Genomic DNA, 18,373 nt, shown 5'->3' with positions numbered 1-18,373 from the left:
TTTCGTCATTCGATTATCCAAAGTGAAAATTTAGGAGTGAATTAGAATGATCGAACTCACATCTTTTGAGAACATAACACTTTGAGAGAGAATATTTATCTGTTAACCTTATAAATGTAATGTTCTGAACCATTAGGTTTCTTGTACGATACTGCTGTCATTTTTTTGTGATTTTCTGATACAAACTAATTCGTGAAAGTCAAAATAAAGTCCACAACTAGTATTATACAAGCAAACAGTTTTTTTTAAATTAAAGTTTTATGCAACACATTCATTTTTTTCTCGGTGCTCTCGTTCTGCCGTTACATCGACCATAACTAGTTCGTAGTCCGTTCATTTGAATTTTTCCGGCTGCGAGCAAGGAGTGACCAATTTGGCAGCCGGATTCGATTATCTGCCCCAGTGAACGGTGATCTTGTTTCCATTTAGTGACTGACTGTCAGCGCTCAACATTTTGGTAGATGGTATCCACACACTTGTGCAAAAACACACTCAGAACGTTGGGTGACTCCTGTTTTCCGAATTAAGTCGGTTCCATCTGTATTTTGCTGCATTTTAAAAAAAATCCAGGTTTGGAAAAATTCAGATGATGTATCATGCGTCTCCATGAAACTTTTTGCTCTGCATTCAATTCAATGGAGAGGGAGACGCATGGAGGTATGACAATTGAATTGAACATCATTCAACACGATGTTTTGGTTAATAAAAAGTTTTAAAATTTTCTAATTTGTACATTGTTGAGCATTCTAATCTAATCTTCATCTCCCAGTCTGTATGCATTATAAAAGCCAATATATCATCACTCAGTTCACCTTCCCCTCCCGTCGATGATGATGATGATGAACAATGGCAATTAAGTCGTTTGACTGGGTCAAGTGATGGAATGGGTTAGCGGCCGTCGCCGTTCTGCACCGGTGGAATCCTCGGAAGGGTAGCACCCGCATTCCTGGCCGTGGGGCAAGGCAAGGCAGCAGGTAGGATATATTGGCAATCGAATTGCCCACCAGTAATTAACTTACCTCTGCACTGCAAGCGCCAACGTCAGCCAAACCGATGCCGTGTGGAACATTGCCGGAAGGATCTGCACGGATCGGAAACGTAAAGTGAGAGAAAGAGAGAGAGAGACCAGGGAGAAGATTAATTTAGCTACATCCGGTTGGCTGGTTGGCCAAGCTCTCTTCGGCTTCGCATTCGCCGAGGAGCAGCTCATCAGCCATTAATTTCATTTATTAGCCTGAATCGTAGGTTCGCCTTTTGCCTTCGCTCGATCAGGCGAATAAATTTTACTATTCGCTGCACCATTTCTGGTGATTTATGACGAAAATTCTATCAGCTGTTGGTTCTGGGTAGAGGTTGGAAAGGCAGATTTAATTGTTTTTAGAATTTGAATGGGTTTGTCGTGAAACGTTCAGTTCCGATTTAGATCTCAATCTGGTTAAATTTATTAATGGCATTTTAAGGATTTCATTCAACTAACTTGGTAAAACAACTTTGTTTCTAAATATTTTGGTTCGTATTTGGGTAATGAAGCATCGAAAGTTCTAGACTAGGTTATATTGGCTGATTTTAGCGTGACGTACTTTATGGATGAAGCCTTAGGCAAAATTCAATTGAATTTCAAAATTCAAAATGCATCTGAAATGCAACAAAATGCGGTGAAGCATCCTAATTTGTAAAATCTAATGGTAGTTATTGGAATTTTAGTGCAAAAAAGCACAATTTTCAAAATCAAATAAAAAAGTGTTCCATCCAGAAAAATTAAAAAGAATCTTCAAAACACATTTATTGGAATTTAAGTTCGTTTCCAAGGATACTAGATGTCACCAGAAAAAACAGCTTTTAATTTTGAAAACAATTTAAAATGGATTTCACTGCGTCATTTAATTTTTATCATTTTTAACCTGTTTGAATTAATTTTAATATATGTAAAGCTTTTGTGAATTTTCATTGTGTAATACCATAACAGTTTTTTTTCCTCAAACAATATTTTTGTAAACAAAAAAATTATTATTAAATTATTATTTTTATTTGATTTTTTATTTCATTTTTTTAAATGTAGTTACAGTTCTATTTTAATATTTTTGTTCCTTTAAATTTACCATGCTGGTAACATATTTGTTAATTTTTATTAATTGATTTCAGAAAACCATAGAATTTCACGGCATTTTGCGGAAATTAATATCAATATCGATAATTTTAGGAGTCATGTTCGTTTTTAACGACAACGACATGAAAGATTGAAACTATTATCTGTCATTTAACAAAACCGATGATGTAAAAGAACCGGGGTCAATTGTATTCCATTCAGGATGGAATATGATACCTTATCACTTTGTAAAAAAATGGTTCACTCCTCACGGAAGCACCCTTTGCCCCGAATTCGAACCTTCTCAATCCCAAAGATTAAATCTCAAATGTAACGAGCAGATCTAAGCCAGCTAATTAGAGCATTGTCTTCTCATCGCGCCAGCACGGCTAATGAATTACCCAGCTAGCGGTGTGATGGGGAGTCAAAGGAAATCAGTAACGGAAGGGATGAAGGTTCTTGATCAGGATCTCGGGATGGGCTCATTAATGCCGAACAACGTGATAACTGACGCGTGCACTGAGCCGTGCGGTGATTGCTTGTGAAGGCAGCCCAGCATCATTAATTTTCAGTCGATAATATCTATGTTAATTTGTGGTTGGAGGATAACTAATTGATTGATCTTCTTTGTTGACATGGTGTTTCGTGCGAACATTCGAATATCTGTCTAATTTAAACATTCAATTGATGCATTTGTGACAGATGCTTGAAAGACACAGTGATCAGCCATCACTCAGAAAAAGTGGCTCAAATCTGTTGATGCTAATGTTCGACAGCACAGGTGATGCCGTTGAAGCTGATGACACCCGGGGGTTCACTTGAGATAATCGCCTCAATCCGAGTGGGAGGATGACATCGCATCAGCCACAGACGTGCCTAACGGTGAAGCTAAAATTGTTTTCCCTGGCGGCTTTCAGTTTTCCCCAATTCTATCCACCCACATAAATATCGGTGGCGGTTTCAGCATCCACAAAAATGTTGGCCGGAAGGCGTGAAAGCGAGGAAAATCGCTTGGTCACCTTTTGAATCTGATGGCCTCTTTTTATCACGGGAAGGAAAATGAATTGATGAACATTTCCTCTGCTATAAAGACACTTTGGGTGGAGGGGGGAGTTTTATTTTCTTTCCGTTTGAACCCATGGACTAGGAGGAAAATATTTGATTTGCGGCTGCTGGCAGACAGACAGCGAGACGAATGACAGGAGAAGGTCCGGGAAAAAGGGAAACAAAATTTCCTTTTTGGCGAAAAACTTTACTGCTTCGGCTGCGATAAGCCTCTTCCGGGCGGGAGAGAAAATCTCGAAATCTGTTACAATATCTCTCGTATAAACGTAACCTCAAAGTGATACCTTTTTTCTGACCTTTCTCGTTCATTGTGGCTTCACTTTTATTTCCCCGAATACACTCTCAGTAGCCCATTCGAGAGGAACGATCCATTTACCCATGCATTTCGATTGGCCCACATCATGTTGGCCATGATTGTGGTGAAGGACGCTAGTGAGCGATATATTTTGTGCGGTGGCAAAATGTTCGTTGTCCACCAGAGTGAACGATACAATCAAACATACACACACAGACCACATACCTACATTCAAAGCAAAGAACCAGGAGAGATAGACCGAATCTTATGAACATAAATCACGTTTAGAACTTGCCGAGAGAGAATTTTGCGAAATTGTGTGAAATGTGGTTATTGCTACATTCCGTCCCCATCCCAGCAGTGATATACCTCACAGCATGGTTCGGCTGGAAAAAGTGTTACAATTCGAGCTGAACAAATCATTTTTTCACCATTTGCTTCATTTGCAAATGTCGTACAAGTTCCGGATTGAGGGGTTGATGGCGGACGTGCGATAGCCGCACAATTTGAAATATAACCGGTAGTGTTGAGCATTGTCCCTCACGTAGCGAGCGACACTCGGCCCCGGAATTGCCGGTCAGATTTAGAGGTTTTTTCATTATTCATTGAACTGACCAAATATTCCACCCCGGAGCGTCGTGGTAGGGAGGCTTTAAGAATAACATTGAATGCATTCAAAGGTTTTTATTCAAACAATCAACTTATGTAAAAAATGAATATATCTGAAGTTTTTTTTTGAAAAGGTTCAATAAACCAAATTTCCAGTATTTGCTTTTTGGGTGTTTTGAAACCGCCTTGAGTCGAAAAAAACGAAACTATTGGCACTACGCCCCCCGGGGCATGGCCTTCCTCTAACGTGGGATTTCTGCTCCAGCGCCTCTGACGAGACAGGAGAAACCGGGACCGACGTTTTACTTCACCATCCGATAGAAGCTCAGTGGATATGGCGGGAATCGAACCCGCGTCTCATAGCATCATCGGGATCGGCAGCCGAAGCCGCTACCCCTGCGCCACGAGCCTTGAGTCAGGGGTTTTAAAAAACACCCAAAAAGCAAAAACTGAAAATTTGGATTCTTGGACCTTTTTTTAAAAAAAACTCAAGAATGTACTGAATGTTTCCAACATTCCATCACCGCCATCTTCGATAACATATTCGCTTTGGAGAAGTCTAAAAAACGTTTTCGAACTGAGTGGTCCAAAAGTGATATTTTTCTAGTACTTCATCTTATCGAAAAAAGGGGTTTTAACATTTAATCAAAGTCCATTTTTGAACCACCCTGATATATGTTGCTTCCCGTCACACGACCCAGAACCCGGGGCTGAATGGCATGTTTTTGCATCGCATATTTTGCGGGTTTTATCCCCAAAAATAGGAAACTAGTTGATGGGAATTATTTGTTATGCTAGAAAGTTTACTCTCTGGCGAACAATGAGTATGGCGGCGTTGGGTGTCCCAGTACAGCACATGTCAGAGCGTGTGCGGCGGGTGTTTCCACAGGCGATGTTAGATAGTTTAATTTTGTGATGTGAACGGCGCCCAGTTTGTGCGCATTGTATGTGTCCAGATTAAACTGCCAAGTTCAATGATTGCAAAAATCAGTGGCACGCTTCGCTTGTTTTGAAAGCTTCAATTTTGTTACTCGAGATATTGGCGATTTTTTGCCGAGGCTTAACATTTTTGTTTTTATTTCAGTATTAGTTGCTGAAAACAAAAAAACAGAAATGATTTTTCCGTAACATTATTTTTCTCCGCACCAAAATTAACATTTAATTGTGTATTGTGGAAACGCATAGTGCTTTGGTCAGCTTTGGTAATCATGGAGTTTCAATTTAACAATTGAGTTAGATTGCGCGTGGGCTCATGTGTCCAAAAAATACAAATATCGATTCTCGTTACTGGAACTGGAATAATTTATTACTGTTTATCTCCTGGTGCACGACCTGGGGCCACAAATTGCGTACACATGACTGTGCATTGTCGTGTTATCCAAACCAAGGCACTTCCACAAATGAATAATGCTCGGACCTCGAAATGGGATACTAATTGGGTGGTGACCCCGGACATTGTTGTGTGTGCAGTAGGTGGATGTTGTTTCATATCATTTGGTTTGTTCTGTGTCATTGGAAGGTTTAATGCTTCCATCAAGTTAATCGCCCACATTCTGATTGACCTATTGTGCACATTCTCCGCGGGCAACTTTTTCCATCAGTTCGACATTCCAGCCCAAGTAGACAACAAAAGCCGTCACGTTTACGTTCATTCTTTTGCATTCAACACACGGCAGTAATTGTGTGTGTAGGTACAACTTGTTGATGCCAACTTTATCTTCTTCATAAATTTGGTGCTTTTGCGGGTCGGAAATTTATGGCACAATTTAATTAAAGAGCACGCGCGGGGCGCGTCAAGTTTGGGCCGAGCTAAGGGACTTTACATGAAGATTCATTGTTCCCCCTACTCGATCCTTTTCTCGACCTTCAAACATTGGAACATGCTGCGGCCAACAGTTATAAAGTTGGTTCCGTCGCACACTGAATGATAATTGAGAGAAAGCGTGTCCGGAAATGGGGGAAATCGATTGCAATTAACGAACGATTTCAAAGCGCGGGAAGGAGGACAACAAAAAATAAAAAGATGTGGAATGCAGTCGACTGTGAAATGAGATTGGAGGACATCGCTGGTCAACGCCCAGTGCCCCTTGGGAGATTTTAATTCCGGGACAGTCCTCCTCCGTGATGAGGGTGGGATGTGCTAATGAAAATGTTTGGGCTGATTACATTTTCATCCACCACTGACCCGGTGTAGTGCCCTATGGTTTTGGTTCTACACGAAAATAAATCAAAGATCGGATCCCAGCGACAGAATAACATTAAAAATTAAGAGCAAACTGTTATTGAAATAATTTGCTTTATTCTGAATAGCAACTCGAAGAGACAGAGTTTATTATTAAAAGTCAATTTGTGGGTGAAATTATTATCTGTGGTGGTGGCAATGGAAAACGAAAAAAAAAGTTCCTAAAATCAATTTCCGCTTTCTTTTCCCAGCATTCAGTTTCGTTTCGGCAGCTTGCCATTAAACGGCTGAACAAAAACAAAAATAAGCGAAAAAAAATGCTTTATCACTTCTTAAAGATCACTTTCCAGGCTGAGCAAAGAAGGTTGTTTTTTTTTGTTCGCGGCGTACACCGCGTGTGTTTATCTAGTTGTGATTATAGCCACGTAAAGCAAAGCAAAACACTGTGGCAGGGAAAATCGAGCATCAACGATAGCGATCATCGTTAACGTTAATGGCAGTGAAGTTAATAGCGTTGTACATTACGAACAATAAATAGAATAATAAATTGCGTTATTTGTGCTTGGTCCCGGGGACGAACGCCGGAAGTGGAGGATTAGTCTCAGTCCCTGGCTCAGCTTGTTGTCTTAGTTGCGCGATTCCAGCTCAGCGCCTTTTGCAGCTTGTTTGCTGTTTTATGAGTTCGGAACACACTACAGCTGGAAGCTGCAGGAGCAGCCACCATCATCATCATCGTGGTGAACAGCTCTTCACACGTTGGCCCCGGGCCCGTTAATCGTCTCTCATCGAAAAGACTAATGGAAGAAGGAGGCTTCGTGTCCTGCCCAAGACGAGACCAGCGTCTCAGCCCACATCATCCGCCTACGAGATAAAGCGCCAACATGGTGAAACCGGAAGCTTAGTGCACAGAACTTTGTCCTTGCTTCGTACGTGATACCGGCGTTGTGCTGGGAGGGGGAGATTTCCTGTGCGTTTTGTGTGTGCTTAACGCCAGAACAGAATGTTTTCCCTCCTGCCTTTCGCAAGATGCAGTCTCTATTGGCGGATTAGAAACGCTTGTAGACAATATGGTTTTACATTTTCCGCACGGCAGGTAAGCAGCAAAGTTTACCAAGTTTAATTATGGTTTTGGAAAATTCAATTTCGTGTCCCTCAAACCGTGGCGTGTTTGTGAAAGATAATGATGTTTTAAGGGCATGTTATACATTGTTTTAGTTGACACAGAGCAGTTTGTTGAAAACAAGAAATGTTTATATATTTGATTTTAAAATTGTCACGAAGTTTTCGGTTGCTTACGTCTCCATCATGTATTCTTATCATCTCCCCGGACAAGCAACAAGTATTACACCTCCGAACCATTATCGTTATCCGCGTCGTCTGTTTTTATCAAGGATTTTTCTTATGTTTTCAAGTCGATATGATGAGTTGGGCAGGACGTCGTCGTCGTCGTCGTCGTCGCCATCGCAACACAATCATCAGGGATGTTAAAAGAGCATAAAACGTAAGAGCAAAGATGGACGACCACGAAGAAAGAGAGTAATCACATTATCAATTACTTGTTCAATCTTCGGTGAAGTGGAAAGTATGGCGACATATCCAGAGCGAAGCGCCCAGCGGGATCCCCATTTAACGGAATGTGCTGCCCGGTCAACGATGGACCGGAGACCAGAGTCGGTGAACCATCTTCTCCAATAATTCCTAAGTGGATATGACAGTATTTGGTACTGCAAAGGGAAGCAAGAAAATAAATACAGACAATCGAATAATGCTCCAGAGACAGTTTGATTCGAATTAATCCCTTTTACTCGTTTGACGCTGAAAGGCGGTATTCTTTTTGCACAATTATTAGATTTCAATAATGCTATTGAGTGATTGGGCGTATTGAATTAGGTACAAGTTTCTGATAAGCTTATAAAAATCAAGCGTTTGAAATATCACTATAATTCCATTTCCAGTGAAACTTTCGAGATAAGAACGGAAGAGAGATGCACTTTCTAGAAAGGAAAAATGTATAATAGATGATAGCATTTTTTATGGAACCACTTTCCTGAACGTTAGCAACATTCTACATGCTGGATTGAAAAGCTCTCATTAAAAGTTTAAAAGAATTGAGAAAAAAGAAACGCTGCTCAACATGGCTGATGGAAGAATGCTGCGAGGATGATGTATCGCTGGTTTGTAATGAAGATACAATTAATTGCTCTTTGTAAGCTGTACAATTTATTGTACAAAAGAAATCTATAAAAAGTTCTTTAAGCCGCATTCAACTCTATTGTGTACTTATAATAGCCAAGGCATCTGCGTTCAAAGACTGCGTACAGAAAAAATGCTCACAATGTAATCATAAAATATAGTTTGCCTTGGAGTCTGAAGAAACCTGCAAGGAATGAACTCGGTTAAGCGTCTCTTACGATGACCATCATATAGAAGAATTTCAATTATTTTCAATTAGAAATCGTGTGACGACTCATTTTGCATGCCACCCACAAATTGATCCTAATGGCGCCTTTGTTCTGTTCTCAGCAATATCAAAATTAAAATTTAATTACTCAATCTAGTCATCTCCTCTCTAGAACCAAACAAGCTCTCGCCTGTGATTGAATTTACGAAACCGGCGTCGTCTTGACATGGGAATCTTGTATGGCTTGTCTCAAAGGTTCGTCAGTACATTTAACCACCACCACCATCACTTCTGTTGAGGGCTTGGCAAGGCTTTGCTGCCACGTGACAGATCTTCAAAGCGTAAAACGATGGCACTTGGTGAATTGATGAGTCTATTACACATTCGCCCTCCGAAACAGCCGCGCCGGTTAATGTAATTGAGCTGTAAAAAAAAGTGTTAAAAATTGACTAGACTAACAAGGTTCTTCAAAATAAAGCACATCAAACGTTTTCGTGGTAAAAAGCAGTGGGTGTATTGTTGTGAGGGTTAATGATCGCTCTTTTAACATGTTACATTCATTTTACTGGCTTACTATTATATTTTGAAACCTTATGGAAAAGTAAACGAAATATCTAGAGTATCGATTGGTATTTGAAAAATAAAACTCAACGACCAAAGTGCTTGCAAATATTTGGCGCATTAATATTTTATTGCCAAGCGTAAATTTTAAAAGGAAACAAAAAGTTTCAAACTCAGTTCTCCAGCAGATACCGTGAAACGGCACATTCCTTGCATATATTGCTGTATTTAACATCGACCTGTGGAACATCGAACGGGTGCAGCCGGTTAATGTAATTGAGCTGTAAAAAAAAAGTGTTAAAAATTGACTAGACTAACAAGGTTCTTCAAAATAAAGCACATCAAACGTTTTCGTGGTAAAAAGCAGTGGGTGTATTGTTGTGAGGGTTAATGATCGCTCTTTTAACATGTTACATTCATTTTACTGGCTTACTATTATATTTTGAAACCTTATGGAAAAGTAAACGAAATATCGAAAGTATCGATTGGTATTTGAAAAATAAAACTCAACGACCAAAGTGCTTGCAAATATTTGGCGCATTAATATTTTATTGCCAAGCGTAAATTTTAAAAAGGGAAACAAAAAAGTTTCAAACTCAGTTCTCCAGCAGATACCGTGAAACGGCACATTCCTTGCATATATTGCTGTATTTAACATCGACCTGTGGAACATCGAACGGGTGCAACCACCCCGCTTTCATAAATAATTAAGTTGATGAAAAGTATTGAACACTGTGGTGGGGTTTTCACCGTCGAGGGTTCTCAAGCCGCTTCGAGCTTGGCACAAAATTGCTGACTGTGTAAAATCAACGAAAAAAAAACTCCAAAAGTGAAAAGCACTAATTAGCGTCAAATTGAAAACAGGGCGCGCAGCGCTGATGAATCAGCAATTTTTAATATAAGATTAAAATATGCGGAGATGTTGATTTTGCTATTTAAAAACAGTTTCAGTAATTAAAAATAATATCTGAATATGACCGTGTTAGACCCCTCACAATAAATAATGTTTTTAATTTCATTTTTAATCATCATGCGTCTCCCTGTATTCGAGTTTGTTTAACCTCTAGCAAAATTTATAGCATGAACTGCTATTAATCAATAATATTCTGCATCGGAACTAAATGAAACATAAAAAAAAATTTCAACATAAAAAAGGCAAGAGTCAATAAATAATCCTCCCCTTAACGCATTACCCCACACCAAGCTGTTCTACGCTGGCATACAACAGCTCGTTGATTCAATTACCATGAATAATGTGGGTGCTCACCGTTTCGTTCCAACCTTATTGAGTAGTGTTGCGTATGTGTTGTATTAATGAACTGTAAACAGTCCCTCATGAGGTCTGGCGGGGCACTTGGTTCAGCGAAAAAAAAAATGCAATCTGCTTTCCAGATGAGGATTAAAATTTAAAAATAATGTTTTTCGTGAATGTTGAATGAAATTATTTTTTTGATGCGCAATATAAAAGCCTTTCGCCTAAACCCATCACTAAGCGGAGTAAAATCAGAAAAAATCGCCAAAAATGTTTGTGTTTTTAAAGTATTAGGAAAGCAGGAAATTTGTATTGTCAACAATATCTACGGTATTGACCATCACTTAAGGAATTCAGACAACTTTTTGCAACTCAGAAGCTAATAATTTAATTTTATAACAATACGTAAAAACAAATTAAAATGAATCAAAAGTGTTTGTAAAAATGCGAATAACAAAAATATCAAAGATTTTCTATTCGAGGTAATATCAATAAATTTTAGCATTTTTATAGAAAAAAAAGTTTTATTTAGCTTCCTGACATATTTCCCCCCTTAATATGTGCACTTACCTCATTCAGAGCATTCCACACATAGCAGGCGGCGATGGGCGATAATGGCTTGTAATGATTGCCGAACGTGTACATGTACAGTAGGCCGGGTGCCGGAAATAACAGAGTAAACATGTCGCAAAGTGCCATCGCTGTGGAAAGTAACGAAAAACATGAAAAGAGGAAGATTTTTATTAATGAAAGCACTTGTCACATATAATTAGCGGAAATTAATGCAGCAGTGGACATTCAAAAAAAGAAATACTTTACAAGATGGTATCCGATCGTCAAATGTTCTTAGTATGCACGCGAGAAAAAAGAGTTCCCAAAATCGTTTTGGAAATCGTATCATGGGATTTGAACACTTTGTTCGGGGTTCCCATTTTCATGAACGCTTGTTCACGATTTTGGGAACTCTTTTTTCTTCGTGTGGTAGCTTCCTAACGAATTGCAACGAATAACAATTGCGGTAAACTTTACGCATGAGGTCTGACAACTGAAATGAATTATCAGAAGACTGTTTCTTCTCTTCCGAATGCTTTGTAAAGGCTGCGCTAAAGTTTGTTTAGATTTGATATAATTAGCAAACAAATGAAATTAAAAAGAATGTTTTAGCTGCCAATTTTAGTTTCAAGCAAAAAATCAATGGGGGCAAAATATGATTCCAAGCTCTAGCAATTTATGACACCGTGCGACCCACAACCTGCAGTCGACATGCCAACCCGACAAGAGGATACTGATTATAACTGGCATTCCGAGGTTGCACCATCCTGGTCCAGCTGTCTGCAAATGTGCTCCAGCATAAAATCGCTTTCACCGCATTTTTGCTGCGAGTTCATCAGATCGCCAGCAATTTCTACCGTAATATTAGTGATGGTTGACCTACATCGGCACGACGATAGGATTCTACCGTATGGTCCGAAGTGAGAATGAGTTTGGCGCCATGGCAGCGACCTCAGAGTAACAGAATTGCTGTAAATTTTGCGAACCCTTACAAAAACATTTAGCAAAGCATTCATTTCGTCATAAAAAATGCAAATCATAATTGGGTAAACTTTCCTATATCTGCTTAATTGTACTAACAGACCCAGCACGAATCGGACTAGTTCCCTAAACGCTACAAATTTATGGAAATTTCCTAATTGCCTCCGAAGTTTTCCATTCATCACTGGCATAGTTCTGTTTTGAAGCAGATGCATATCTAAGCTTGCACCTCCATGCTGCTGTGAATAGGCTTTCAGTCTAAAACTACACGCCATTGCACACATACTCACAGAGGAAATGCATTTCACCACCATGAGTCTGTGACTCGGTATGGTATGGCATCGAAATGCATTTTGGAAGCGATTGGGAGTGAGTTGGTGAAGTTGTTGGGAATTATTGCCCGCAAAACCGGAACCATCGGAAGCGCTTGGTGCACCATTTTGGTGTATTGAGTGTTTTCGGTAGGGTTCGTGATATAGTGGTCAGCATAACAAATTTAACCACGTGCTGCCTAAACATAAACATGTATGGTTTGAATTTTAAGTTATTTTCTCATTGAAGACGAAGAGCGATAATTATGTGTGGTCATGATGGGTTTTCAAACGGTTTTCTATTGAAGCATGTTCCATAAACTCTCAATGAGACGATAATAATACATAAATGTGGCATCGACCATTGTTTATTCATGCCTAGGGAATTGAAAGCTATAGTTACCAGGCTTTAAAACTGCATATCAGAAAGCCAAAGTATGCCATTTGCAGGTATAGCCAAGGGGAAATTTCATATTGTCCACAAGCCTCGGGATAATCCCTACTGCAATTAAAATTTCAATGAAGTTCAGAATTGCTATTCTTCGCACAGAAAAAAATTCTTATTATTACAGCACAGTCACAAACCCCATAATTATTTTTTACCGTGCAAGGCAAGTTGGTTGACCAAAACAGTTATCACTTCCGGCACCGCCAAACGCAAATATTTCCGGTGGTGTGCGGAATAATTTGAGCTTGCACCTGCAAAGCCTCCGATAAGGCCACCCCGTTTCGAAATGTCCCATTTTCATTTAAACATTGGTTTCGCAAGCATGCTTAAATTAACGTTTTTAAAATCCACACCGAGAACATGCTTCTTGCAAGCTATTTTCGGATGTTTGGCAAGCATATCAAACATTACGAGTAATTGCAATTAGCGAGCATGTGACCTGAAACCCACTCGGAGTTTGCACTTTTGGCCGTCGTGGTTTAGTGTGTGCCGGTGTGTCTAGCATTTCAATTACTCATCATCAGTTAGGTGATTGTGCATCACACACACCCACTCGCTGTGGTGGGATTTCCACGAAGTTTTCCGCACAACATCATGCTGACCAAAAAGCACCAACGAGCTCGGTGACTCGTTAGCGTTAGTGGAAAACAGGATCACGAAAGAAGACGCGGTGTGTTTAAACTTGAGTATTTGATGATATTTTTTTTTATTTAGAAATCATAATGTAAAAAATTATGTTTGTATAAAACTTTCATATAGGTTCATCGTAAAAATGTTCATTGAAATAAATGCATCAAGCATGTACCGAAAGACAGTGCAAGGTTCAGTGCTTACGGAGTTTCGACTTTGTTTGTGATAGGTGACAGAACACTCCAATCGTCTTCACCACGACAATCTGATTTTGACATTCTACTTTCGTACGTTTCACACAGAAACGTATGAGTGTTGCGCAAAGTTACTCACACCCATTGACATGAGAATCCATTCAAATCTCCCATGATCGCATTCAAATGACTTCTGTCACCACGCAGCAAACGCAAGGAAGAGCGAGACGAAGGGACGCAGAAGTTTGACTTCACATTTAAGGCATTGATATATTACAAAAAGTTCGCCCATTGACATGCCGCCCAGCTTTGCTCGTAGTGGTCATACAAATTTGTAACGCGCGACTCCAAGTGGCCAACGAGGGCATCGTTTTGTTTTTCAGTGCTGTGAACACTCTGAGCTTGATGGTTCCTCTGGCTGCTGGCAGGTTCCAGTCGTTGGAAGCGCTTTTCACAAAGCGGATTGACTAATCACCGAATGTTCCGCCCAGGTTGTCGTCGACTCTTCAAAGCGCTATGAAACAAGTGAAAATACCCTTCAGCAACAACGCGCCTGTTCGCTCTCTCGCCATCATTGTAAAGTTTCCTCCTTGTGGGCTAATCCGGATCAAGCGGCAAGTGATGTGGCCTCTTTTACGTGAGTGGGTCTGAACAAATTTCTTGCACCTGTGCCGTGTGTAAGCCATTGAGGCGGAAATTAAATTTACCCTAGTTGTGTCATTGTGTTTTATGGCCACCTTTTGTTCGACGCAATATCCTTCAGTCTGTACTTTTCTCTCGTCTAGGATGATGACAACGAGTGCCAGGATGCTAGGAAACCGCACAGGTGCTATTCCTCGGATCTCAACCCTCTCGACACCCGGGAAAAGGTAGATTAATTCAGTATAATGGCACTTGAACGTAATTGACACCGGCAGCGATCAGGAAATGTGCAGACTCTAATGGCGTCCTGATTGGGGTTTGAGTGCGCACTCTGGAGCTCTGTTTTGATTTGAATTATTGGCTGCTTCCGGCAAAACAATAGATGGTTTCAATCTGACCAGTAAACACCTATTGGAATTGAATTTACAAAAGAATGGTTATGCCAGACTCGATTATCAATAGTTTCGTTTACACTAGCCAACAAACGTACAAAAAGAAAATGATCGCACATTCTCAACTCATTGGAAAGCATTGCAGTCCGGACTTGATTATCCGGTTATGAGACTTCGGATAATCGTACCATGACGAAAACAAATTGTTGTTTTTTTTTTACTTTTAAAATCAAATTTTTGATTTGTTACCCCATTTTAGTTAAATTTCAATATTTGATTGCTATCATCGTCATTTTGGCCGCCATCTTCAATTAAAAAAAACTAATTGACTTTAGAGTACAAAACTTGTTCGGTAACTTGGTGTTGTTTAACTGGGCGCTCGATAACTGGGCTGTAGCCTAGCGTTTGCCCAGTTTAAAAGCAGACAAACGTCAAAAACAATATCAAAGCAAAATTATTGAGGGGTCAGTCGATTCAAAAATGATTATCACCAAATAAAATATAATTTTTAAATTTCATGAAATTTCATGTCATATTTAATGAATTTTGAAGGGTAACATTGGCAACCAGTTACACAGTTAAGTGTTATCTATACACTTTTTTGAGGCCGGATCTCAGATATGTTAATGAAAACGTTGTCCGATCATGCGACCCATCGATGGATAAGCAATCAAAAGGCCTTCCCAATGAGCCCAAAAGACTGAAGATCTGACAACCCTACTACTGATGAATTTGTTAAACGTGTTAAAGGGGAGTGGAGTTCCTTTTGGGCTATATTTACTATATGACTGTGAGGAAAGCACCAACCATCCTTACGGAGGATAAAGTAACGTAACGTAGAAATTCACAGTTTGTTCAAGGGTCTTTTTTCCAAAGTTTGTAAACTAATAATGTACGAAAAGCGAACCGCCTTAATTTCCTATCCAAACTGGATTAAAACCATAACACCCTTCTTAAAGGTTTTGAGAAAATTATGCATGTGATTTTGAGGACCTTCTACCTACACAGAAAAATAAATTATCTTCTATGTCAGAAAAAATGGGTAATTTTACCTCTGAAAATGTGTGATTTTCAGCCAGTTTTCGTGAGTTGCGCGTATTCACCGACAGATTGCCAGTGGGTTACGTCGGAGTCCGCCCATTATATACGCAACTCAAAATTTGCATGGGAAACTTTTTTCGTGACGGCTTTCGCGGCACACTCACTTCAACTGTTCTAGACAAATATTTGAACGTGGCGTATCTAGTTTTTTTAAGAAAATGATTCCAGACTGCTTATTTTGTCGTTTTAAACCGAAACAAGGCAAAACTTTATGTAATTAAACTATTCGCCATTTTCAAAAGTTTGGTGAGATAATATCGAAGGCCGCCAGCTTAGGCCCACTGGGCCCACAAAATGGGTACCGTAATCTGGGGTGAATCGGGACTACAGTCTGAATAGGGACAGCAGTTTTTAGAGCACTTAAAGCTTTTAAATTTGGAAATAGATGTACACATTTTGTTGGCCTGTGTCTGTTCTAACCGAAACCAACCAGAAAAATCAAAATATTGTGCTCCAACATGGTTAAAACTGCTGTCCCAATTCGCCCCATGTGTCCCGATTAACCCCAGTTTACGGTACGCTCAGTTTGTATGGGAGCTGTCAACATGCTTCCGGGCTGGTAATTTTACCACATTTCAGGTGTAATGTCGCTTTTTCAGTCTAAATTGAGGTAAAATTACATGATTAAAGAGGTAATAATCAACCTTCCAAAATTAAACTTTCCAAATTGACATAATTTTTAACTGTGTACTATTTGCTTCAGTATGAATTTATAATGTTCTGTCACTTTTTCCTTTTTTGTTTGAAAGTGTAATCGAATGCTTTTTTTATTCGATTCTGAACTGAGTATTGTTAACTTCCATATTTTTGTTTTAATAGAGAATGTCTTTTCATCCCGTTTTAAGTGCCATAGGTGTCATGTTCTACGTCTACACAAAACTGCTAACAACGGTATCATTAAAAAAGCCTAAATCACTTTCTGAGCTATGAAAAAGTGCTGTGTAATTGTAAACCGTTCCAGCGACAATGACGATGACAATTTAGGCGCAAAAGATTGCTTTTCCCTCAAACGACTTATCGAATTTCAGTAGACTTTTATATTGATGCAAAAGTTCCCTTTGCCATCGAATCGTAAAGATATGTGGAAATGACACCCAGAAAAAAATCCAATTTCATCAAATACAGCCACCACGTACGCTGTGACTTTAGTCGAACAATCGATTCTGCTCTCACTTTTCACTTTACACTCCGATAAACTTGTGACAGTTGTGTTTACTTTTTGATCAATTACCTGTCTCCTCTCCCCGAGCGGCGTAAAACTTTAGATCTGGTCGTGCATCTCTTTGGATCCGTTCGCAGTATTTCATCGCGCTATACCTTTTTCTTTGTTTTTTTTACAGGTGCGTCTGCACAGCACAAAACGATACCATGGGAGTACTACTTTGAGCACAAAGAGCACGAAAATGAAGGATACATCCTTTAGCTTAGCTCGGCATCACTGGGAATTGATGATTAATGAAGTGAGAGATGGTACCGTGTCGCGTGTGTGATTTCTTTGCTCCTTCGAAGCTTTTTTTCATGGCGAACGTACCTAGACGTGACAGACCGGTCGATCAACTCTTAGAAGTGTCCCTTCGTTTCCCTCGGCTGAACGTGACCTTCTGCTATGGTAGGTACCCATCAATGACATATGCCACTAGAAGAGCAAAAAAGAAACCGTCTGTGTTTGGTGCACTTAAGACAGCGTGAAAAATAATCCACGTGGAATAGAAATATCAGGAAAAAGCAAACACTCTATTCCCCGACGAAGGAATTAATATTTTATCGCAATTTATCTGACCCGACGAATTCATTTCACCGAGATAATCTCCGTCAGCAGTCACTGCAATGACAAAAGCAGATTTTTCTGGACGGAATTGTGATGAATGCGTCTGCTCTTGGTGGAGGGTTTTTTTTATTCCTATTGTGACTTTATTTGCCCATATCAGCCCGAACATAAATGCTTTACTAATTGTGAGCCATTCATGTACTTTTACTCACACACACTGGTTCACTCCAGGGATGCAATTAAAGGTTGTTGCTTACTCAGTTGGAATATTATTACCATGTTGGCGTGAAACCCTCCCAGAATTGTGCTCCATGTGCTTAATGGTGAGGCACCATGCTGCTCCATAGTATTATCCATTTGTAAGCATGGAAACCGAGAAGCAAACAACGGAGCAATAATGATGAAAAAAGCTTATTATTTCATGCTTTAAAATTGAGTGAAGGCTAATAAAGTTTGACAAACATAATCCCGGTGAGCAAAGTTACAGTCGTGCCTCAAATGCGGGATTCGAGCTTTTTGATTTATATTGTGATTGTTGTCTTTGCTTCCTGACATGTCACAGCACCCAAAGTGGCGCGCAAGAAACCTTCGGAAAAGCAATAAGATAAATTGTTTTTTTTTCTGCAGCGTGCGAAACGCAAATCTTCGTGTCGCGGGATGCTGGCTTTTTTTCTGTTGGTTTCTTTTGAATGCCTGTCGGACGGACTTTTGCTTCCGCCTGGGCAAACCCAAGAGTAAAACCGGCTGGGTAGACATTAGGAAATGAGACATCCTTCAGAGCGAAACTGGCAACGAGGAGCCGTTTTGATTATTTGATTAAGACTGATTTATTACTTTTATAATTAGAGCTGAATGCGAAATTAACTGGAAAAGGGGAGAAAATGAGAAAGTTAATTGTAACAA

At 39.7% G+C, this 18,373-nt stretch overlaps 1 protein-coding gene across 1 annotated transcript in view; it reads right to left on the bottom strand.

The window, feature by feature from the left end:
- LOC6040543 (sex peptide receptor) overlaps positions 1-18,373 on the bottom strand; it is a 62,588-nt gene that overhangs the window by 24,380 nt on the left and 19,835 nt on the right. Inside the window, exons 3-4 of the mRNA XM_038253229.1 lie at positions 11,022-11,152; positions 1,020-1,081 (exon numbers count right to left, since the gene is read on the bottom strand). Coding sequence (XP_038109157.1) covers positions 1,020-1,081; positions 11,022-11,152 — 193 coding nt within the window. The remainder of the gene's footprint in view (positions 1-1,019; positions 1,082-11,021; positions 11,153-18,373) is intronic.

The sequence above is a fragment of the Culex quinquefasciatus genome, chromosome 2 (assembly GCF_015732765.1).
Source record: "Culex quinquefasciatus strain JHB chromosome 2, VPISU_Cqui_1.0_pri_paternal, whole genome shotgun sequence".
Classification (NCBI taxonomy): Eukaryota; Metazoa; Arthropoda; class Insecta; order Diptera; family Culicidae; genus Culex; species Culex quinquefasciatus.
The sequence above is the reverse complement of the archived record's forward strand: the minus strand, read 5'-3'. Positions and strand labels throughout refer to the sequence as shown.